This window comes from Pagrus major, chromosome 22 (genome assembly GCF_040436345.1).
Source record: "Pagrus major chromosome 22, Pma_NU_1.0".
NCBI lineage: Eukaryota > Metazoa > Chordata > Actinopteri > Spariformes > Sparidae > Pagrus > Pagrus major.
Window position 1 is genome coordinate 21,207,773 of NC_133236.1, and position 24,624 is coordinate 21,232,396.

At 41.0% G+C, this 24,624-nt stretch overlaps 1 protein-coding gene across 2 annotated transcripts in view; it reads right to left on the bottom strand.

Moving 5' to 3' along the window:
- Positions 1-15,166, bottom strand: part of LOC141018069 (steroid hormone receptor ERR2-like) — a 39,378-nt gene extending 24,212 nt beyond the window's left edge. The window contains exons 1-2 of one of the 2 annotated variants that reach the window (XM_073492939.1): positions 15,117-15,166; positions 3,681-4,093 (exon numbers count right to left, since the gene is read on the bottom strand). In XM_073492939.1, the coding sequence (XP_073349040.1) occupies positions 3,681-4,093; positions 15,117-15,166 (463 nt within the window). Of the gene's footprint in view, positions 1-3,680; positions 4,094-15,116 lie in introns of those variants that run through there. The other variant, XM_073492940.1, reaches the window with a different exon arrangement.
- Between the last annotated feature and the right edge of the window lie 9,458 nt (positions 15,167-24,624).

The following is a 24,624-nucleotide window of genomic DNA, read 5'->3' on the forward strand; positions in this document are numbered from 1 at the left end:
TGGTTTCAGGGAGTCTTTTAAACTGAGAGGCAAAATACATATACTACGAACGAACTGTATGCAGAATGTATTATACTGTATGTGAACTGCTACCAAAAATTAAAATCAATGACTTTGTCCCAATTTTAATATTGATTCTAAACAAGAATATGTCAAAATGTAAATGAACTACACACGAAAGTATGCATAGCGACAGAATGTCTGGAAAAAAAAACATGTGTGTAAAACACCTTTTAATCAAAGAACTGAGAGAAGAACAGCTGTCATGGTGTTTTTGGTTAGCCTTTTACTGTTTTATTATGTAGAATTCACCCTCGTGTCTTGTTGTGACATACCACTTCCTCTCTTTGTCCTTTTCCTGCCTTTTTCTGCATACAGCTGTGTTTAATTTGCTCATTAGCCCTTGTGTCTTTTTTCCCCTCTCTCTGTTTTCCTCCTGGTATCGTTCGTCTGAGTTTGCTCCTTGTGTTTCCTTGCTGTTCTAGGTTGTTGTTCCCCGTCACTTTCTGGTTTGTTCTTTGTTTTTTTCATTCACAGTTTTTTCTAGCTTTTTTTTATCTTTTTGTCGCCAGCCATTTCTTGCCTGTATTTAGATTTTTTTGGGATACCGGCTCACTTTATTTTTCTTACCTGCCTACCACTCCTTCTGCATTTGAGGTCACACAACATGAGGTGTGTGATGGGCTCTGTTGCACGCTGTCAAGAGGGATGTGCATGTTCTTTTTTTTAAATATACTTTGTATATGGTTTGTTAAATTTGTAATGTATGTTTAAACACTGAAAAAGTAATAAAAAGTCTCGATCATGAAAAAAATATTTAAAAAATAAGACACTTCTTAGTCGAAGGTTCACGTTGCATGCCCGTAATGCAAGCACCATCTTATCAGCAGTCGTATCAGCAGGAAAGGTCATTTTGGGCCGATGCCGATATTTCGTTTTGAAGCCTTTATCGGCCGATACAAATGACGGGCCGATATAATCGTGCATCCCTACTTTTACTTCACTTTATATAATGTCCACCAAGCTAGTGTCCGAACTCTGAGTGTGAAATGTATCCACTATATAGAGAAGTAGCTCTGTCCACAGCGTGTACTCTACTGTCTGCTAACAATTCCACCATGCAATGCAACCTGTGCAACAATACTGTACTCCTGACACAAAATGACGATGATCCCTAAGTGCCGAGTGTCTCTCATTTATTCATAAACATATTTTGTGATTGTAAAAAAGAAAAATACAACACGGAGGACTTTCATCAGTTTAGAAAAGGTCACATTCATCTAATACTTCTATGATTATTAAAGGAAACATTTTATACCTGAATGGATCACAAATAACCTCTGTGTGCGTGTGTGTTCATGATTATGTGTGTGTGTGTGTTGGGAGGGGGGTTTGCATTAGGGGTCCACAATAGTCTTAAATTGCCTACCTCTAAAAGCTCACTGTCGGCATACCCTCTTAGTTAATCAGGTCCTGTGTCCACCTTTATTTCTCAAAGGACATTTCAACCACTCTAATATCCTTCCTTAACCTCTCTTATTTTCCCTCTAAATTTTGATATATTGTTATGCCATGCTATTATCCACGCGCTCATCTCCACTCAAGCTGGACCTCTCCTTGTCCTCCTCCTTTACCGAGGCCGGGACCCCCCTTCCTGATTACCATTCCATTAAAGCGGCTTCTCCTTTCAGAGAATGACCACGTCCCCTGTCCCTTGTCCCTCTGCCTTTTATTTGGAGGACTCCTCAGCATCTCTCTCTCTCCCCTTCCTCTGTTATTGCCCCTGATAACACGTGCCTGAGCTTCTAATTGGCCCCCCCATCTCCTCCCCCTCCCCCCCTTTGGGTGTGGGCTGGAGGGGCCCGGGGGCAAAGAACAGATCCACACCTCCCACCCTCCTTCCTCGACTTTCTCCCAATGAAATGCCTGGTTCTTAATTACAGTCACCCAACACTGATTGTTATTGACTGAAACTCCCGCGGCTCAGGACGAATGACGGACAGATTAGGTTCATTATGGGCCTGTCCTCCACGAAGGAGAGCGAGAGGAGGAAGAAGAAGAAGAAGAAGAAGAAGAAGAAGAGGGGAGATCTGTGCAAGACAACACAAAGTCACACATGTACACTGTTAACAGCCCTTCACAGATTGGGACACATGCGGCCTTTAAATTACCCAGAATTCAACATCAATGAGTATTCAAAATGTGGCCAAGATATTAAAGTAAGTTTGCATTCTGTCCTTTTACAATGTTTGAATTGACGTTTGCACATTTTCAGGATCACCTAAAGAATATATCGTGTTAATAATTCCAGATGTTTAAGGAATGAAACACCCTGACTTGAGCCAGTAATCAGAAAGCTTAAAACAGTCAGAAAGATACAGAGTTGCTGTTGATTTTGCATTTATATTTACACATATCTAAAAATGCCTTTTTGTATATTTATTTATTATTATTATTAACAGACATAAATGCTGGAAGAAAAAAAACAGCAAACACCTGCTAACATCTGGCTTTTGTATTCAATGTGAACTTGTACAATCGTCATTCCCACGTCAAATAACTCTGCACTAGTCATGGGTATTCGTTGGCTCCAGCTCTAATCAGCTGTGATGGATACGTGACACCCAGATGGACATGCAAATTTTGGTCCCTCTTCTGGCGGCATGCTATGACGCACATTGAAGTTCTGGACGTTGCCGTGTAAATACACACATACACATCCGTCTCCGTTCAAGCAGTTCTCCAACACCGTTCAGTCCGTGTGGAGTTTGAAAGAGAAACTGAAGTTAAAGATATTTTAAAAAGGAACCACCGTGACAATGTCACTGGCCTTCATGCTCCTTTTCATGGTTCCCTGTTTTAGGAATGCATCTGTGCAGCAGCCCAGGGATTGTTAGACTTGGTTAAAAGCAAACATGTCAATTATGTTACTGCTTTAAATTTGTGGTGTCTAACACCAGAAACAGGAAGATATAACACCTGTAGTGTTGGGCTACAGTGAAGCACAAAAAGTGATTACAGAGAGCGTCTGAAAGCTTTACACAGAGGACCAAGTGAAGTAACTACTGTTTTTGCCAACAAACAATAAAACTATAAAAGGGTTCCAGAGGAGTTTAAAAATAAAATGTTTCCTTTCTCAAATTTACCTGACACAATGTGGCCAAGGCCTCCTTGACCTGCTGTCTGACCCCCCATCTACCGACTCTAAATTCTGCATCTGAGTTTGCAGCAGTCTCTCAGTATGTCAGTCCAAGTGATTATTCTGGAACAGCTCCCACACATGGCAGAGTTGATGCCAGACATACAATTCGCATGCAGACGCATCAAAAAAATCACAACCCAGAACAGATTTACAGTCTGGGCCTAATGCCTGCTGTAGACTCTCGTAATCACTACCTTGTATTAGTCCCATAAGAGCAGAGGCTTGGATAACTGCACTGAGGAGCACGTGGGACACATATTAACGTCATCAAGTCAATATGCTTTCCTGGCAATCACAACTGTCATGGTAAAGCCAATAAAAATATTTAGAAAAATTATAAAGCAATAGCACGTTTTGTGATTAAAGTGACAGAACACCTGAATTGAAGGGTCAGAATATTCAACCACCTGAGAGTGTACAGACATGTGAGATCAGCTCAGGTGAGCCAGCGAGAGTTGTCAGAAGAAGCAGGAAATACCTTGTATCGTCCTTTTGAAAAAGGCTTTGCAGGCCTCACAGGAGGCCACCCCGTAGTGGTACCCTGAGGCGATGTCGCCACACACCAGGCACAGCCTCTTGGGAATGGCGTTGAGCATGTACTCGCACTTGATTGGTGAATCGTCTACCACGCCGCCAGTGCACTCCTCGTAGCGTCGTAGGCAGGCCGCGCCGCCTCCGAGCATGCCTGGGTTGAACATTGGCGGGGAGTCGAGGGCGTGTGAGTGTCTGCTGCCGTTAATGTAGCCGCCGCTGGCGTCGGAGTTGCCGCTGGGACTGTGGTGACTGCCGGTGTCTACTAGTGAGGAAGAAGGACTGGAAGGCTCGGTTTTGACGTAAGAACCACAGCTTGAGGACAGGTGTCGGTCCTCAGAGGGCATTCTGGTTAACAACCTGGATGAAACACACACAGGGAAAGAGCTGCAGTCAGTAAATATAGTCAAAACTAGGGAGCAAGTGAGTTGCTGGAAGAATTAAAAGTGATATGACAAAACCTGGAAATCAAAGAGAAAATGAACCAAATAGTAATATTTATCAGTAACTGCTTTTACCTTTCCTGAGTCAGAAATTGAAAAGCAACATTGTTATTGACTTATACAGTTATTTTTCTTCTTATATGGAGCACCTTTAATCCATCTAGACTGTTTCGGTCTGAGTCGCTGATTTTTGGAGATCCCGGCCATAGAGATGTCCACCTTCTCTCGAATACAACAGAACTGGGTGACTCTCAACTTGTGGTGCTCAAAGTGCCAAAGAAATACATTTGAAAACCTCAACAGCAATGTCTTTATCCAGAAACCATGACTCGATTACTCTAGATAATCCACAGACCTTGTTGTGAGCAGTTTCACGTAGGAACTATTTTCTTTCAGCCGAACCACACCTGCGTTCTCACCGCACAGAAAGAAGCTTACATCTACTCGTGAATGAGAGGCTAGTCAATGGCATGAGCTCTCGTACATGAGTAGATGCAGGCTTCCATCTCCAAAACTCGACAGCTCACACCCAAACAATCTAGATGGATAAATGGCTCTTAAGGTAAGAGGAAAAATATGTGTTTTTGATTTTGCCCCTTTAACCTGTCATGGATCATGTGTGATACGTTAGAGACCGATCCAATTCTTTTCAATGCCTCTTTGATATGAACCCCTCAAAGAGCCATAACTCCCTTCACTACCTCACATGAAAATAAGCACAGATTTTCAAGTGACACAAAGGACCTCACGTGACAGTAAATCTACAGCCAGAAAACTGCAGTATCAAGGAAATTATCGCCACTAAAAAGTCTGACAAGATGTACTGAGCGTTGCGTTCCTCCATCATCGCCTGAACGTCCTGCAAAGAGATTCATCAGCTGTGATGGAGCGCGCCGGTTCGTCTGAGTTTGATAGATTATGTTACAGACACAACCATTTATGTGTTGGAATGCCAGGTGATATACTACAGCAGCTTATTTCTCTCAGGCAAAATGGTAACTAACGACCATGTCAACAGATGCCCCATACATCTTGCAAACAATGCCCACAATTGGTCGGCTGCCAGGAGTAAATGAATGAATGAAACTTCAGAAGGCTGTTAATGGACACAGAGAGGTGTTACACTCAGCATATGGAGGATCATGGGTAATACATGACCCAATCAATAGTCCCGGTTAGTTTGCCAAAGGACGGTGCCGGGTTACGGTGGACTTCGGTGAGAGGATGGAGAGGCGGAGGAAGAGGCGCTGACCTGGGAGTAAGTTTTCATTTCATTATAAAATTTGGGGAATAGGAGTTAAGATAAAAAGGCTTCTTCTATTTCCTGTCTTAAAGAGGGATCACTTCTCTGTTTCTCTTCCTGAGGTTTCTTCCTTTTACTCCCCATTAAAGGGCTATTTGGAAGTTTTCCTTATCTGAATCGATGGTTTAAGGATTAAAGATGCCATATGTGATACAGATTTTAAAGGCTTTTGAGGAAAATTGGGTTTTGTATGTAATTGTAAATATAAATGACTTGACTTGTAAAAATAAAAGTTCCTGGAGGACTTTTAGCATTGCTGCATGTTCTTATGCATTAGTTGATAGTTGCCATCTATAATGGATAATCAATGTGCTGTTTAAGTCTCTTCTTCAAGCAAAAATGACAAACATTTGCTGATTCCAACTTCTTAAATGTGAGAATTTGCTGCTTTTCTTTGTCATTTATGACGGTAAATGAAGAGTCTTTGAGGTTTTGGACTGTTGGATGCACAAAAAAAACAGCGTGAAGACATTTTTCAATTTTTTCTTTTACATTTTTATAGATGAAACAATTAATTGTGAAAATAATCATAAGAAAATTCGATAATGAAAATAATTGCCAATCGCAGCCCTAGCTGCTTAAAAAAACTTGAGGTGGATTTTAGAAAGCTTTGTGTCAGCTTTTTATTTTTTATTGCCACTGAAGCTTTATTCATTTTAAAAGTCCTGGAGAAGAAATTTAAACTCAGAATTTTAATATTTACAGTATTAATGAGGTAATAATACCAACCCAGAAATATTTACTTTTTCCATAACTGAATAAACAAGCTGTTCTCAGAGGAAAATAAGGTCCCCAGAACACTGTTTGAAGCTGGAAAGGTGGCAGGGTCCGCCACATATAAACAAAGTAAAACAGTATGGAATTGTGTTGTCCTTTAAGGTCAGTTTGGGCGGTCACAAACAAAGGACAAAAACACCCCGCACCCCAATAATCCTTCGATATACACACGCATACATACATAGATGCAAATACATACACATACACATATACAGTCAAACAGGACACAAAGTTCTTTATTTGCCATTTAAAGTGTTATGTGAAAAGTTATGTACTTTGCTGAAAAATGTTGTCTTATGTGGGACAACAAATAAAAGCGACTCCTGCTGCTATTGTCGGACAACAATTTCTCTTCAAGGCACTCAGTACAGTACAGCCTCTGTATGTTGTTGTACTCGCAGCGGCTTCAATAACATCCTCTCAAACAAAGCATGAAATGAGTCCTGGGCCAGTGCTAGAACTGCTGCCTCTGTCTGTCAGAGTCGGTGCTGATCTTACAGCCCTCCACGCTTTTGGGTGAGAACAGTGGAGAGTCATGTTAAGAATGTCTGAAACTAACAAGAAGTTAATGCCGACCAGATTCCTCTGAACTTCTTGCTGCCGGGGGCTCGCCCCTGTTTTAAAATTTGGTGTTGTGGTTTCGGAAAGTATTTTCCCTCCGCCGCCTCTTTGCATAAGTGTTTATATAAAGCCATGAAGTCATCAGGCCGGGACAACATGAAACCTCCCTTTTAACTGCTAACGGCTAGCGGCTGGAGGGAGGAGGAGGAGGAGGAGATAGCCTCTACCCCTGGGCCCAGATCAGATCTATTGATCCTCTGCTTCCTTCCTGTTCCAGATGAGGCATGAAAAAATAAACCCTCCTCTTACGGGTCCCAGACATTCCTTATGCATTTTTAATCAGTCAGGACTGTTAACATAGTGCGAGATGGAGCGATACAACATTATGTTAGTCTTCATTCTGAGGCTGTTGTGGTTTATAAAAGATTCACAGGGCTCATGTTAAATCCTGTTAGCAATCAGCATGCACCTATAGTCAATTGGAAGGTATATTTTCTCCCATCTGAGGGAATTGGAGAGAGCGGCGTGCTAACAGTTAATACATCATCGCAGCCAGATAGGGGGATTCCCTGTGGGATAGTACATTGTGGCATATGTAAAAAGTAGTTCATTCCACACTTAGCACACAGTAACGCTGGGGAGATGTTTTTTTGTTAGGTTTAATGGAAATTTCTAATGGGTCCTTTCAAATCTGTCGAAATGAAATAATGGCACGAGCCACCAATTCGCGCAGACAGAAATAGCCTCATAGTTTCATAATTTGGTTTTCCCCCCTCTTATTATAAAGAGACATAGAGTTTTCTAAGCGCAGCCTGACTCTCCTCAACCTGCCCCGCTTCCCTTGGCAACACACACACACACACACACGCACAAACGCATTGCACCTAATATCTAATGGGGTAGTGTTTGCTCCGCCGCGCAGAAAAATGGTACAAACCGAGCAGACAAGCAGGACTCATCAGACAGACGTGAAGGTCACCTGCCTTCTCTGCTCTGCTGTTCTTTGAGGCCCAGACCGTCCCGCAGTGGACGCCTCGCAGCAGCAGACACACAGGTTTCACTCTGTCCACCACATTGGAAGAAAGAGAGCGTCTACACACGGGCTGACCATATTGTTTGATATGACCGACCTGAGTGGCATCTGTTCTTTTTAAATTTTTTTATTTATATTATTTTGTTTTTATTCTGGAGCCAAACAGTGATGGTGTGAAAACGTCCCACCAGAGCAGCTTAAAATCTCAAATGTTTGTGTGTGTGCATGCCTGTGTGTGTATTCTGGCATGCCTCCTAATGCTGGCAGTGTTGCAGATCCCCTGCTTCCCTACATAAATCCTGAATCCATCCACCTCTTCTCTAAACCATGAAATATGTTTTCAAGCGCCCAAAATTCTGCGCAATAAATTTTTACCAGCATGTAAAAAAAACCCAACTAACTAAAATGCATATTCAAAGAAGCAGCTCTCCACGATGACCTCATGCTATCCTCAATAAGTAAAGGGTTAAAAAAAATCTGCTTCCCTGTATTTTACTATGCATTTTCCCACTGAGGGGAAATATTATTGTTCAGCTCGGGGTTAAGCTTGTAGCGAGCAGCGCGGCGTAAATCATGGTGCTGAACACACAGTCGAACATGGAAGCGCAGAAGGACAGAGGCAAGGAGCCATGCATGAAATTAGTTCATTAATCTTTCTATGATAGGCTGTCCTTGTTTGGGGCAAACTCTATCAGCTTTAAACTGAGTGCCCCTTCCTGCCTGACACATAGATTACACTGTTAGTCCGCCGCCGAGGTGTCTGGGAAATGAATGGTCATGCGAGCGGGAAAATGGGGTAGCGTGTGTCGCCCAAGTGTTAAGTAGCGACAACAACATGCGCGTGACACAGCGTTTGGCACAAATGAAGGTCATCAAAAAATGTGTGCGTTTCTGAAATGTAAATGCGGGTTTCATGCTGCGAATAATGCAGTCGGTTATTGAGAAAAGACGTTCGGCAAAATACATTTTTAAAGGACATTCTAACGTAATTTTATAATAAAAACATTCATATTAATTAAAATCTGGCTTCAGCTTCTGCTACAAATACACCTAAATCACAGCCTGTCTGACATAAACCTAAATACTACATATAAATACTAATTACTACATATTAATGCCACTTTTCTATATGTATTGTGCCTATAAAGCATTGTTTTTTCTTTTTAGTTCTGCGACGGGTCTACTGCGACAATGTCTTTGCCTCAAAACTGTGGAATAGTTTAACTTGATCTCAATCTACATTTGAAAACAAAAACTTCAAGACTCTTTTTCCTAATTGGCAACTTTGGACTGATGTCAGTGCTCTATTCAAAAGTGTTATCCCCGTTCTAATTTAGATTCTGTTGTCTTTGTTTGTGTGAATGTTTACGTATTTTATGAGGATTTCACTCAATGTTTGGCATGACGAATTCAATTTCCAGGAAAAAATAAAGTTTAGGGCTACAATCGAAGACGACCAACAATTATTTTTTGGATTAATTGATTAATTTTGCTCAAAAAAATGGCAGAAAATGGTAAAAGAAAAAAAAACTGCCAATACAAGTTCAGAGAGTTCAATGTGACGTCTTCATTTGGCAATTTTTTTCTAACCAGCCGCCCAAAGCTTGACGGTACCAGTGATTTTTTTTTTTTTGCCGCTATTTGCAGTTAAAAATTGTTGCAGATACATTTTCTTTTTTAGTTTTTTAATTGGCTAATGACAAATTATTTTAACTCTAATAGAATTAAAGCTGAAGTTTTGCGTTTTGTGATTTTGCTGCGAAGGACGTTGTCGTTTTTCCACTTACTTAGCTACCTGGTCAGCTCCAAAGCTGAAGAAGGCCGTGCGATACAGCAAGCCGACCTTTGATTATTACTGCAGATTTGTGTCCCGAAGGCGGAGAATGAATCTGAACGCTTTTGTGTTTGAAAACAAAATTTTGACTTTCTAACAAAACCTTTAAAGTTACCACTCCTGAAAAAGAAGTCCCAGTACTCCGTTTTATACTGCACAGCACTATAAATATACTTTGTTTCTCCTTCTCTGTCTCTCTAAACACACATTCCCACACACACACACACACACACACACACACACACGCTCGTACACAGAACTTCCAGCATATGGCCTCTTCAATGTCACTGCCACGAGGAGAGATTGCATAGATTTCCCACATGGATGATGTCTCCTTACCTGGAGTATCAACCCCCATCTACATACACGTCCACCACCTCCAGGAAATTGCTCTCCCCGCAAAGTCAAACACACCCCTAACTGCCTTTTAAAACGAGACAGAAGAGGGAGGTTACAGGGGAGAAAGAATAAACGAGCAGAGACTTAAGCCGTCATTGGGAATCAGAGGGGGACTCATGAGGGACAGTTACGATATTGATTTCATAAATAAACAGAGATGGCCATCGATCCTAATGTTATTTTGCATTTCAATTACTGCCCAGAAACATAACCTTCAAACGTCTGCTTCTCCACAGTAATAACATCCACTGATAATCACAAGCGAGTCTTGTCCGGCGCAAATTGGCTTTTCTCTCTCTCTCTCTCTCTGTCTCTCTGTCTCTCTGTCTCTCTCTCTCTCTCTCTCTCTCTCTCTCTCTCGATCTTTCTTTTTTTCCCCCCCTCCAAATGTGTAAATGACACAACTTTGCATTTGCCTAATGGTATTAGGGCATGGGCTGAATTTCAAGTGAGACTCAAGCTGATACAGTAAAGCGCTCCGGTCAATTGACACAATGCAAATTAACGTGGTGAAGAGGAATTAAGTTCACAATGTGAGACCTCGTGAAGCTACGATGAGGCCCATTAAATTAAACATGCTGGCTGACCCACACTCCATGATTAGACGCACTGCTTCTTCTTCTCCCTCTGTGTGTGTGTGTGTGTGTGTGTGTTAATTTCATTTGATCAATAAAACAAACTCATTCTAAGAAGTCCTCTCTGCTGCTCGCCTTAAGCCTGAGCACTCGAAAGCCACATTCATGTTTTGATTGAATAGCGGCTCCATCTACATCCTGATGAATTCAGAGTCCTTGACAGGCTGCCTAAAGGATATATCTATATCAAGAGGGGGTCATGACATGTAATGAAGTTATTTCTCCCTTCATGCCGTCACACAGCACCACCACTCTAGCTGCTCCCTCTTATGCGGCAGCCATTAATAAACAGCCTGAACACTTTGTGATGAAATACAGCCGAGTTTTTTGTTTTAATCTCTGGTCAGTTTTTTTTTTTCCTGAACTTCTTCATGAAAGCTGGCGGTAAAAGAGAAGTTGGACAGAAGCAGCGTTTTTGTTCCCACAATGCGAACACAGCTCTGTCCCACCAGCTGCTCCCTTCATCCGTCAGTGGACTGGTAGGATTGGTTGGTTTCCCATCAGCACCAACTATCAGACTTTAAAGATGGGAAATATCACAACCCCGGTGTGATTTTTAAAATCACTTTCAGCCATTTTGGCACAACAATAACTGTGACTGCGTTAGATAAAGTGCAGTGATAGCTGTCTGCAGTGCAGAAAGGTGTGCTGGAAGCAGCCAACTTTGTCCACTCACTGGAGTGATGGAGCAGATTGTAAGACACTGGAATTTATCAGTAACGTATCAAATATCAACTCATAAATCTCTGCTTTATGCGGTAGACACACTTTGAAAACAACACCATCATTATATATTAGTGTGTTCTTTCTGTTTTAATCTGTTTCCACTTTTATATCATGCCAGTTTCCAGCTAAAAAAAACATTTATGTTAGAAAGCAACTCCAGGAAATATGCTAAAGATTAGGGTTTAAATATTCTGCTGTATTTTAATTAAGAATAGTACTTTAGATACTGCATATTTTAAAAAAAATTGTTTCGATTTAATGTTTAATGTGCCGCTCATTTGTCAAGAAAGACAAATAAAATGATTTGTTATTTATTAAATGTCAACTGAGCTGTTTTTGTGACAAGACAAAAAGTTTGACAATTCATTTAGACATTAATGACACTAATATAAATGTGTCCAACACGATATGAACATGTGCATGACACGTGTAATAAATGTAGATCAACGCATGATGAGATGATGTGTTTCCTAACAGACACAGTCAGGTGTTTCCACGATATGGCACCGCTAAAATTAGACCCCAGGTCAGTGTGTGATTCTTCGGTCTCATCCGTATGTGCGCACACATGTGTGTGTATGGGTCTATGATTGTGTGTTTGTGAGTGTGCACACATTTGACCGCTGGTGCTTATGTATTCCTGCTGGTTTGCTTGTAATGAAGGGCACCTATGGGGACAGCAGGTGGAACGAGAGGGGGAATGGGTCTGATTTATGAGATTAAAGTGGACATAAACAACATTTAAACTTTAAGTGTAAATGGCGCTGTTTTCAAAACCGCCATGGATCATCATAGTGAAACCACAGAGGCAAAATAAGGTTGATCATTTTAAAATGTTGTTATTTAAAGCAGAGGGGAAATTAAGTTTCATATTGAAGACCGAAAATGATATTATGTGGCTCAGAATTATCCCAGGGTTTCAAATGATGTCAGCTTATTAGAGAAGATATAAATAAAAGTATATTTCAAAGTTTAATTGATTCTCGTCCAGTTTTTGTTCTTAAATCGGAATTTATCAGTGAATTTTGGTAAAAATGTAATTAAAGTATGGTTTAAAAAATAACATACACACATATTTTATAAAGTTTAAATCGTAAATCCCAAACACTGTAACATCCTATACACATGATGCTATTAACATAACGTGTGTACAATTAAATAAAACATTTCTGCAGAGGAAACGCTGTGGCGTCTCCACGTTCATGGTAAAAAAGAAACAAACTATCTGTGTAGATTAAGACTATATGTGCATATACCTTTTAAATAATTTCTAATAATGACATGAGACGCCTGATAAGTGAATATTAGTTTGTTGGTTTTAGGACATATCTGCCTCTTCAGCAGAGACACTGCGTGAGAGTTGGACACTGCAGTCGTGGGACCTCTTACCTCCTCAACAGGTCGGTGGTGGGGCCAAGAGACTATTATTAGCATTCCCTGAAGACAAAGCTAACTAAGCAGAGCTTTGTGTAACACTAAAACCATTTAGTTTCTAAGGTTTACAGTATGCAAGTGCTTCCAGGTGGTTAACTGTACGACAGTAAGGTTTTAATACCTAAAGATAAAGAATGATTTACTCTATATCACAAACTGTAGCTTCTGTTACGATGCTCTTCTGTTGGAGAGAGTGTGAAAGTTTCCTACAGTTCAATTCAAAAGATTTATCATGGTTTGCTCTCCTTAAATAAAACATAAACTAACCCCAGGAAGAGCTCTGTTATAACAATACAAATATGTCGGTCGTGAGTTTTTTTGAATTTGAGGGTTAAAGCCAGTGTGTCATAAAAATGCCACCCTATCAAACGTGACCCTACGGTGCTGCAGTTAACACAGGAGACAATCTCAAAGTGCATGTGCACATTCATACGGTATGCTTACATTCATAAATGTTAAATACTTGTATTGTATGTGTACATGCATGCATACACATGCACACACACCGATACAATGTACACACTAAGACCTGGCTCAGGGTCACAAAGGTTAATAGCATGGTATTGTTGCCTTTGTCTTTGTTTGAATAATCTAAATTCAGCTTAAAATGTTTACCGTAAAATACAAACTATAATAACATTAACGCACAGTTTTAATTAAGGGCTGTGTACTAATTGCATTTTTTTTTTCTGTATCTGGAAATTGATGATTGTGCGAAAAAGAAGAGCTCAGGGTTGTGTTTTTTTGCCATCTGCACATAAATTGCAATATTGAAAGTCAAAACCTTAAAAAACAACACATGAAACAGATGTATTTAATCATATTAATAAGAAATGAAACGGAGATCTGTTGCTTTTCCGTAGATATAAAAGCCACTGACAAATTTACCAAAAACTTGTGGTTAAACATTAAACTCCTTAAAGACTATTTCTACTGACAAAGAAATGAGTGTGATTCATCTGACTGTAGTAATTTAATTAAGTTAATGTCTATTCCTATTGAGTTTACTGCACATATCATTGCACTATTGAAACAAGTTGAATTGTCAGTGTTGTCAATTTTACACTCTCTTTGTTACTTCAGTGCAATTCTGTATGCCGGGGAAGTAAAAATCTAAAAACACAGCTTGGAAATTAAAGTAAAAATCAACAAGGTGTGAGTTTTTAATGTAGCATGAGAGCAGCTGCTTTTGACTGCAAAAATGTTTTATCTTCTCTCTCTCTAAACACAACCAGGCTGATGTTAATTCACTTTCAGCAGTTTATCCTGCTTGAATCTATCTGCAGACTCCGATGCATTTATGGACTGCACTAAATTAGAATACACTTTTTGAATATTCGACAGGATGTTTCTCTTTTTATTCGCAGGGAGTGTTTTGGACTTGGTCCTGTAAAATGCGCTAAGCAGGTTAAACCTTTCCACCTACAGCTTAACATTAAGAGGATCCCAGTAAAGGGTGTCACCGTCCAGTCATACTTAGTTAACAGAGGAGCGTCTTTCCAGGCATGTAAGGGGTGTAAAGTCACGACTTGTGCTCTTTTGAGATTTGAGTTTCTTATTCTTCTCATCCTGAGTGACTATAAAAAGAAAAAGAAGTTTGATCCCTGCACTTCGACTTTAAACCTCAGAATTAACTGCATTTTCTTTACTTTTGCCTTTAATTTGGGAATGATTAAAATCCCTCCCTGTTGAGCTTATTCCAGCATTTAATCATAAAAACCCAAAATTAAGTAAAGTGTAAAATCCCAAAGCAGATAAAAGTGATCGAAGCATTAACCAAACACATGCTCCCATGAACACACACACTCTCACAGACTGGGCGACAGTGCTGTCACAGTTTTTCTTTTCCCTGGGACAGCGGCTGCTGCCAGAGGATAGTCGTCTGGATATCGTCTGCATTAGTCTGCCTCTGGCTCTTCCCTGTGGCTGAGGTTAAACCCTGGATCCTGATGCAGAGCGAGACAGCTGCAGGGCAACCGTCCGACCTGGACTCCCTGCGGGCTACGCTACCGCAGCCTCACTGACACTACTGAGCTCTGCTGTCCCTTACACGGGGAGGTGGAGCTGTGGAACTCCCTGCTTTACTTTATGCATGACATCTCCGCCACAAATGATTTAAACACAAGTTTTTGATTGAAAGAAAAAAAAAAAAAATAGAGGCAAAGAAGTAAAAGAAATTCTGTCACCTAGAATGGAATGAAGAATAAACAAGGATGTGGGAAAAAAGGATGCACCTACTGGTTGTGGTAGCAGAGAGGGTCAGGGATGCACAGTTCGGAAACATCCATCAGTCCACGTTAAGCATTCCAGGTGTTGCAATAAAAAAAAAAACAGATGATAAACAAACAGCTGGGGGGGAAAAGCTGGAGGAGGAGGAGATCAGTTCCTAAGTCTCCACATATCTTGATGAAATGTTGGTCAGGTGTTCCTGGGTGTTGTCTCCCCTCCCTCCCCTCTTCAACACACACACACACAAAAATTAAAAAAACCCTTCTGCCTCGGCCCGACAAACTCCAGTCTGCACAGGTGCTGCACACTCGGGCTCGAGAGTAACGTAAGTGTTGCGAGAGGAAGAGTGGTGGTGGTACAGGCAGAGGAGAGAGGAGGAAGAGGCTGAGGTAGAGACGAAGAGAGGAAACGGGAAGGAAGAGGAAGAGCGAAGACGAGGGAATGATGGATAGAGAAAGAGAGAATAAAAGATAAGAGACAGATGGATGGAGAGCAGCAGTGGTGAGAGCGCACTCAGGCTGAGGAAGTGAGTGAGGGGACTGAGTCTCCATTGAAGACATGGGGGCTCTTTAAGAGCAGGGGGAGTGGTTTGGTGCATATGGAGCAGCTGCTATTGGTGGCTTTCAGGAGGGCTGTCCTGAGAGCAGCCAATGGGTGGGGAAGATTACTGAGATGGGACGGGCTAATGGACGAGCAGTCGGTGTCCAGTCATTCACAAGGGAGCGCTACACAACAGAGACACATGCAGACCCCCTAGAGAGAGAGACAGACAGATAGAAAGACAGACAGATAGACGGATGGATGGGTGAGGAGTTTCTTTGGAGTTTCTGTTTACAACAACAGAACTGAAGGCGATTTAAACAAGTCTGTTTACTGTGCTTTAAAAGGCTCAGTGCCAGATTATGAAGCTAAACTGTTCCCTTTGCTCTTTTATCCTCTCTGCAGTGGATCTGGCTTTCCACAGCCTGCCCTCCTTTAAAGTAATGGCAGCTGCTTCCCACACTCGTAGAGAGGGGGATCTACCAATCCCACAAGAGGCAGGATGTAAAGAACCTGAGAGTGATAATGACCTCGGCAGGAATGATAATAACGATGACGACAGACAAGTTTGAGTGGATCTTTACCACGTCTGTGTAATGTGGCAGCCATCAGAGGAAACCCAAAGCTCCCCCTCCGCCCTCCACCCCTCCGCCCACCTCCCCCCAACCCACTTCATCAACCCACATTTTCCTGATCGATGCAAAACCCATCACACGCTCTTATTGATCACAGCGTTGCTGTGTCGCCAGGAGCCTCGGGACAGACTCTGTTTCCCAACAGTCTTTTTAAATAAAAAAGGGAATTACAAATTTGAACGTTTTTCTTTTCATGTCAGTCCGTATCAAAGTCACGGGAGCAAAGGGCGATTGGCTTTAATAAAGGGAGCTGCGCATTCTCAATTAAATCTTTGATCAATATTTTGGCATTTAATGTACTTTCCTGCGGAGGGAAAACCAGGATATTCCCGCTGATCTGATTAAGACATCCAGACACAATCAATAGAGGAGATATGTTTATGTTTTTAATGAGGCAAAGAGAGAAGACAGAAAAGGAGACTAACATTAAGATGACATGTATGTTTCACGTTAGGGTTGAACACTGGAGAAGTCAATGCAATCAAAAAAAATAGGGAAATCTAACTGTTTTTTAAAGATATGCTCAATTTAAAGTGAAATATATTAATACAGGATGTTTTACGAAGGAAAACCTGCTGATTTGGTTAATTAAACACATTTTTAACTAGAGAAACATAATCAAAAAGACATTCTCATCAGTCTCTTCCTTTAAAAATCCTTCTCTGCACTTCATTTTCGCAGCTCTACTCTTGTGTTTCCACTCTTTCTGAGGTGGGGCCATGCTTTAAGTCCAAGGCTCATGTGCCTCCCTCCCTCCCAGCCGGCCAGCTTACACAGCGAGGGGACACCTGGCTTCATGGCATCTGACAGGAAATCTATTGAGCGCACAGTCTGTAATCCCACCATCACGCTATCGCCAAACGAAGAAACAGTAATCCAATCATTAAGTCTGTATTTAAGCAAAACAGATTTTCAGCTCTGCGGCCGAGAGTGTTTCTCTTTAAGCAGATCACAGCAACTCAGGGAACTAAACGCTGTGCATTTCCAGGCAGCAGTTTGCGTCTTCATCAGAGTTTTGCTCTCATTTGCTGTTTTTCATTCTCCCCCCCTCCAGTATCTGCGAATGCAGAATTACGGCCTTAATTTAGCAGAGAACAGATGGATAGAAAAGGGAAATTTTGTTCTACACAGTATGCACAACGGAAAATGCGTGCACCCGTCAACAAAAACACATAAAACCTGAACCGTAATCGACCGAAGCGCTTCTAAACACAGATCTGAGATTTAACTGTCTGTGCAAATCAGCAGCTTGTTTCCGAAAAGTGAGTAAGAACCAATCGTTATCTGTCAATAAATAGTAATTACATATTGTGTCGAGTTGAGTCGAGTGTCACACTGGCTGTATGTAATTAAATTCCTGATTCATGAGCGAACTGGTCTTTTATGTCTGACCTCCTGACCTCAGCCAATACACACCCGACCACGTGCAGCCCGACGGCTCAGCAGGAAGCCCTCGGTGTGCTGCTTCCCAACCGTGTGCACTAACTTGTGATAGATGTCGACTCTTTAACATTAGAAAACGGACTGAAACGATTTGTTCCTGCATCGTTATATTTAACAGTTTATGTGGATAGCATAAGGTTGCATAATTCCTTACAAAAGAGATACAGAAAGTTATATTTGGCTCGTGTTTCACATCCACCCGCCACTTCTCTGGTTTTATGGGCTCATCATTTGACCTTTGAATACAATTACTAATTAAAAAACATACAAACTATGAAAGGGAAGAAATGAACCAGGAAGTCACTTTCTTTCTGGTATATTTAGTTGTGATGGTTTCCTCTTAAAATGATCTGTGATAGATTTACATTTGGGTTTAACGAGGTGATCAAATCAGCTTAATCTCAAAGGAAATTATGACTGACAGGCTGATTTTCCATTAAAATCAATAATATTCTCCTCAACTCAGTATGATAATATTGTAGAGAATAAAACAGCAGATTTGTATTTATCACATCTCTCATCTTGTGAATGCTCATTATCCGAAATATGACAAAATATTATTGTTTGCTTCGAATAATCACATTAATTGCTGTTATTTTCATCATCATCATTACCTTTATTTTAAACAGGGAAGGCCATTGAGGGCAAACTCTCTTTTTCAGTGATGTCCTCATAACAACACATATAAAAAACAATACAACGTGTTAAGTAGCGAACAATATATTTACACTACACCAATACGAGGAGCACGACTCCATCTGTGTGGGAGATAATGACATATAGTAGAAAAACGTAGAAGCATGGTTCAAATTAAGATATTAAGATTCTGACAATCTTTCTGGAAGTTATTTCATTATAAAGCAGCCGTAGTAAAATAGACTATGACTATATGAAGCCGGCAAAAATAAGAGGGACTTCCAGAGGTCGAGATGACAGATTATGAACGGCAAGTCAAGTCCATTTTATTTATATACTGCCGAAAATCACAAATCACATTGCCTCAGTGGGCTTTACAGTCTTCACAGTGTGAATGACATTTTACTTTTGCTATATTTAGGTTTATTTTCTTGAATTGTGTCACTTTGCACTGATGTGGTTCGACTTTAAGTTGCCGTTATTCATGTTGCATGTTTTCTGTCTTAAATAATCAAAACAAATGAAATCAAATCAAATATAAGTTTGAAGATACAAATATCATTTTCATCTGCTTAAACTGGAGTTTGAACGCTCACTATTAAAGCAAAAATATTGCACAGAGATTGTGTACATCAGGTCAAAACACTGTGTACTCCTAAAATGGAAGTGTAAAAGCTTCAACTCCACCTCCACACCGAACCACATCAACAAAAATGTGTCTTTATCCAGCGACTAACACGAAGCACTAAACACACTCTGAATCCCACAGATTCATCATTTGCACATTTCCCTCTCTCTGCCACACACTTGTTTGGCTCGTCTGCTGGAGGAGTGTGGAGAGGGATAATTACTATAGCCACAGGGCTGCATTAATCAGCTGGGTGCATTTGTTGGTTTTTATTATGTTCCACTCCCCTCTCAGGGCCTCGCTGGCTCAGCCACCAGGACTAGACAGGGCTGGTGGAGGAGCGTGGTCGCCCCGCTGCCCGTTCACGCTGGGTTAATAAATGCTATTAGCCTCTATCTCTTGCCTCTTAATTTCTCATTTAACTGAGGACGGTTAAAACAAAACTACACGAGCGGCGGTGTTAATCAGGGACTCGTAGCAGGACTCGGATATCTTGATTGAGAGAGCTGGACTCACACAATGAGGCGAAGAAATGTATGCTGGGATCTCTAGCATGGACGCTGCCTCATCGTGTGAAACATATCTATGCGGGCAATTCACACTTGATCATTTATTAGAGTGATTATCACTGATACTGAGCAACAGGCAGAGTGTATCCGGAAATGTTAGGTGTTGTGCTTATTTTTCAGCTCCTGTGAGAAAATTGTATTAAATCTGATGTCCAAAGCTTCTCGTATACTGTCTGTTAATATACTGTTTATGTTGTGGTTAAATGTATTATTATAATAATAATTACATTAAGATGTGGAGTTTAGTTACATTACAGTCCTCCTGCATTGGTGGCACCAACGCTACCACAGTTGGTGCACGTTTCATTATTAAAATGTGTTCAATCATGATGAGACACTTTGGTTGAATGCAATCACCAAATGGCATGCATTAACTTGAGGACATTTTTCTAACCTGCGTTGCATCCAGTGAAAGCCACGATTGTGATTCCAGCGACAGCGAGTGTTTTCCACTGTGTCTAATCACATCAGATATAAGCAAAATCAATCGTGCCACCACGCTCTAATTTTAAATAGCTCCTTGACACCAGTCGAATCCTCGCCGACTCGTCTACATCACCTGCATGACACGAGGGGGTCTGGATGGAGTCACCTCTAAAGCGAAGCCAGGTTGTGTCATTGCCATCCAGAAGCAGGGATCAATACATTCCTCTCAAGTTCATTCCAATAAGGCGGCTGGCAAAAAGCGGCCCTGGTGGTGTCAGCTGTTTACTGCTTTATGACGCTCGTGCGTACGTAGCAAAGCCTGCTGTGTTCAGAGCCTGCAGATTAAAACAGCTAGCGCCGAGAGAAGTGGGTAACTTTACACGGCTGCTCTGACGTCTGCCGGACGAACGGCCTAATTAAACAAAACATTGTTAGACCTATTACTCAGAGAATATTATATTTAGTTATTTGAATATTAAAAACATATTTTTGACGCATAGAAATTAAGAGGGAACAGCTAGCCTGTGTTTAAAAGTGTGAAAAGGCATGCTGAGGAATGTGCGCATACATTTATATTAGGGTTTCTGCAGGTATCAACTACTGAAGTTAGCATGCTACCAAAGCTAGCCCTAACCCGGTCTTTCTCATAGCGACACTCCTAGTCCAGACCACTAGCTGCACGGCTAACTCAGCTTACTCGCTAACAGCGATGACTCTGGTGATATGCTGCCCCCTATCTGTTTAAGAGTGTTAATTTCAGAGGTGGCCAGTTCTTACATATAGCACCTTTAAAACAAATAGTAAATATAGCAACTTCTGATCAAACCATATCAATTTTAAGCTTATATTAACAACTTATGATAAGTCTTGTCCCATTGGTTTAAGCACCACCCACTTCCGCTTTATTCCCATCCCGAGTACTGATAAAAGCAACATTAAAATTCAATTTTAAAGACCTGTCTAAATCATATTTAAGACATTTTAATGCCTAAAATTCAAAAAATTTCGACTACATTATTTAGATTTTTTAAGGACCCACACATACCCTGTCATATGTGTACATACAGCATATTGATCTGTACATTAACAGTTGTGACAAACTTGTGTATTAGTAAGTCTCCCAAAAACGTCTGAGAGAAGGAGAAAAATGTCATGTTCATTGAATTCGTGTCACGGAGCCGCCAGTTGGGCTCGTACCGACTTCAACGCCTCAGAACACCCACAGGGCACTAGTAACTCTTCAATTACCAGCTTTACTCTGAGGAACACTTAACTTAGTACAAAACTTTCCGTTTCAAATGACTTATAGCGCGTTTGATAGGGAAATTATCCTCTTTGCTTGTCCCAATCCCACGACAAAAGAGGCTGCGTCTGTATAAATTACCTCCACGGACGAGAGGAGTGACGAGAGAGTCAGCGCCGTGTGCAGTGAAACAAAAGTCATCCGAGTGTGATTTCAGCTGCCCGAGAAATCAGCTAATTATTTCAGGGCATAACTGACCAACACACTTGAAAGCCTCATGTGAAAAGTAAGTGAGGGAGGGGGGAAAAAAAATGTGCAGTGGATTTTAAACTGCAGCCTGTTTACACACTGCTGATGAATATAATACTAAAAACAAACATTTATGTAAAGCAGCGTCCGTTGGCAGTAAATCTCATTTTGAAGAGAGGCTTGGTATTCCAGACTTGGCTCCCCCCTAAGATCCAGGGATGACTTTCATTTAGTCTCACCTCTCCATCCAACTGGGGTCACCCCTGTTGGTATAGCAAGCACAGCAGTCACATTGCTCCACCATGCGCGCAGATTGCTTACTAGAACCGCCTGGAACCTTTCATATTTCCCAGTCAGCATTTTTACAGGATAATTTTGGCAGCCTTTAAGGATATCGCTGCCTTAATAGAGGATAAAAATAAACGGGTGGTGGAAGGGCTATATCAGGCCGGTATAATCTTGTATTCTATACTGTGGAGCTAAACGTCTGGCTTTGGCTCCATTCAATGAGATTAAACTTCTCCCCAGTTGATTCCAAAAGACCATTTGTCCTATTTTTAAAACTAGAAAGAGTGTTTTGAGCCAACTATATCTAAAAAGGCCAGTTAAATTGATTAAAATACTATGGTGTAAATGGCATTATAGAGCAGCGTCTGAGAATGCCTTTGCTCTATATCCCATTGAGCGATTCTGGTCAGCAGATTCTCTATAGATAGTATTTGTACATGTGTGCACGCCTTGATGTGTGCCATCCTGCCATGTGCATATATATATATACAAGCATTTATGTGTGTGAGTGCTGTACGAGCGTATCGGTACGGGTCTGTGTAGCTGCAGCAGTGACTGACTTCTGTATAAGAAAGCTTGTCAAAATGTCTCAAAGAAGGAAACAGCTTAATTCAATCAGCGCTACTACTTTCAAGACCACAAGGGAGCCGGTTAATGGTGTTAGAAACTTGAAAAGTTAAAAAATAAGCTTGAGGAAGTTCTCACTACCTGCGAAAGAAGTCTGTTCCTTGAGGCTTTCCTCTACTGTATGATAGTAAAAGCTCCACTCTTCGGGGCCTTGTTGCTTCTCTGTGAGCTCAAATGCTGGATTTTAGTTTGTGCTCCTCCCATGAGGGGCAAAGCTTTGCAGAAGTTAGAGGAGGGTTATATGAAGTTCAGTGGAAATGTTTTTCCAGTACTCAGCCAACTTTTTAATAAAAGACAAGAATATGGATCGAGATGTTCCGCAGAAGCATGTTTGGAAGTGAGTGGATGGGGAGTTGGAGAATATACAGGTTTAGTTAAATGTGAAGAAAGGAAACCCCTCTTCTAAATACGCATCCTGTGGGCATTCGCTTGCAGAATTATGAGAAAGAGACAAATGTTATGCCAGAATCTCGAGAAAACATGACTCTCTGTGTCTACGGCGGTGAAAAACCGCGGGTCTACTGTATAAGGCGAGCACCTCGTTTGTTTTATGCGCCCTTCCCCCTTCTCCGACATTCACCCCCATTAATTCCGTGATTGTGTCTTCCTCTCATTTTCTCCCTCGTTATGCATTTAATGTTTCCAATTTGCCGTCATCACAGGAAAACGCCACAAGAAGCTATAAATTCTTTTCTAATTCCAAATAATTAGGATTACACGGACCAGTGGTTTTCAATCAGCGAGATCATCTCAATGATAGATGGTAGGATAACTGGTCATTGCCGAGACATAAATATTGTGTCGTTCAATTAATCTGGTCTAATGAGGTGTCAAAGCTGCCACTCATCCATCAAATACAATTAGGAATAAACACATATGCATGGAGATGGGTAATTAATAATTAGCAAAGCAAAGAAAACAGTATTGGTTTCAGCAGCCACATTCACAGAGCAATTTACCACAGCTGTTTCTTCATTCGATTTTTCAAGTGACTGAGACAATGCCACATCGGAGGAATTTCAATCAATTTTTACCCGTTTTTCGTGTCTGATGTTTGCTACGCTCGCTAATTCTGCCAAGACGTGTTTCATTTAATAAAACCTTAAAGAGGAAGCAGAATCACATTAAATGAGTTTAACCTTAAAAAAACAAAACAAAACCTTAATCTAGGTGCCTTTCATCCAAATTAACCTGGAAACAAAAGCAGACTTTTTGTTCCTAAAACGTGATGGATAGAGTTCTTTTCTGGACCAGAAAAAGAGGAAAACATTTATTCTAGATCTTGGGAATTGGGGACTGTCATCAGCAGTTTGTCTTCATCTCCCTCTAAAGCCCACAAGGCTCATTGTCCTAAAAAAGACATTTCATACGGAGCGTTCATTGTCTCCCATTTCCAGAAGGTAGTCGAGCATCCTGACAGGAGTGCAGAGCCAGGATGAGATCTCCGCTATGAAAAATAATTAATTCAACCGACATCCAAACATAATGTTCCAGCTGTCAAAAGCTTCCATCAGAATCCGTCACACAAGAATAGAAATATTTGTGAGCTACTCGTTTCATGTCAGCCAAAGGTCCCGCTCATTAAAGCCCTCTGTGGCACCAAAGTTGACACCTGTCCAACAGGAGCAGTGGGGTAGTTTGCCTTTGGCACGGCACAATTACAATGCTTCACTACACCGCTTTGCTAATAAACAACCGTGATTCTTGGAAATTACATTTAGATACAACTAACATGTAACAGAAAATACATTTTGCAGGAAATGTTAGCTATTCACATAATGAGGAAATGTTGTTAAGTCGCAAAAATGTTGACACTGAACGAATCGGTAAAACGTTCACTGAAGTCCTATTTCATGTCTTTTCCAGCAGAATATCAGATTGAATCAGAAAAAAAAGGTTTAAAGGCCAACTAGTAACAGACAACATCATATTAAAGCTAAACAGTGAACTTAAATATGTTTCTGAAATCGGCAGTGTAGGAACACAATCTTGATTTATAATTCATCAGCACTGACGCGTTTTGACAGTTTGACCGAGGTTGATCAAAGAGAGGCTCTTTCTCTCGACCTGACGATACTCTTTGGATCTGTGGATATAAGCGTACAAAAAATAATCTGTAGTTGATACAACAGCCCAAAAACCTACCGGATAATGTCTTTTCAAATCAATTTGGGATCTCAGGGCTTCCGGAGACTTGGATTGAGACTTGGACTTGGAGCCTGAATGGATGTCT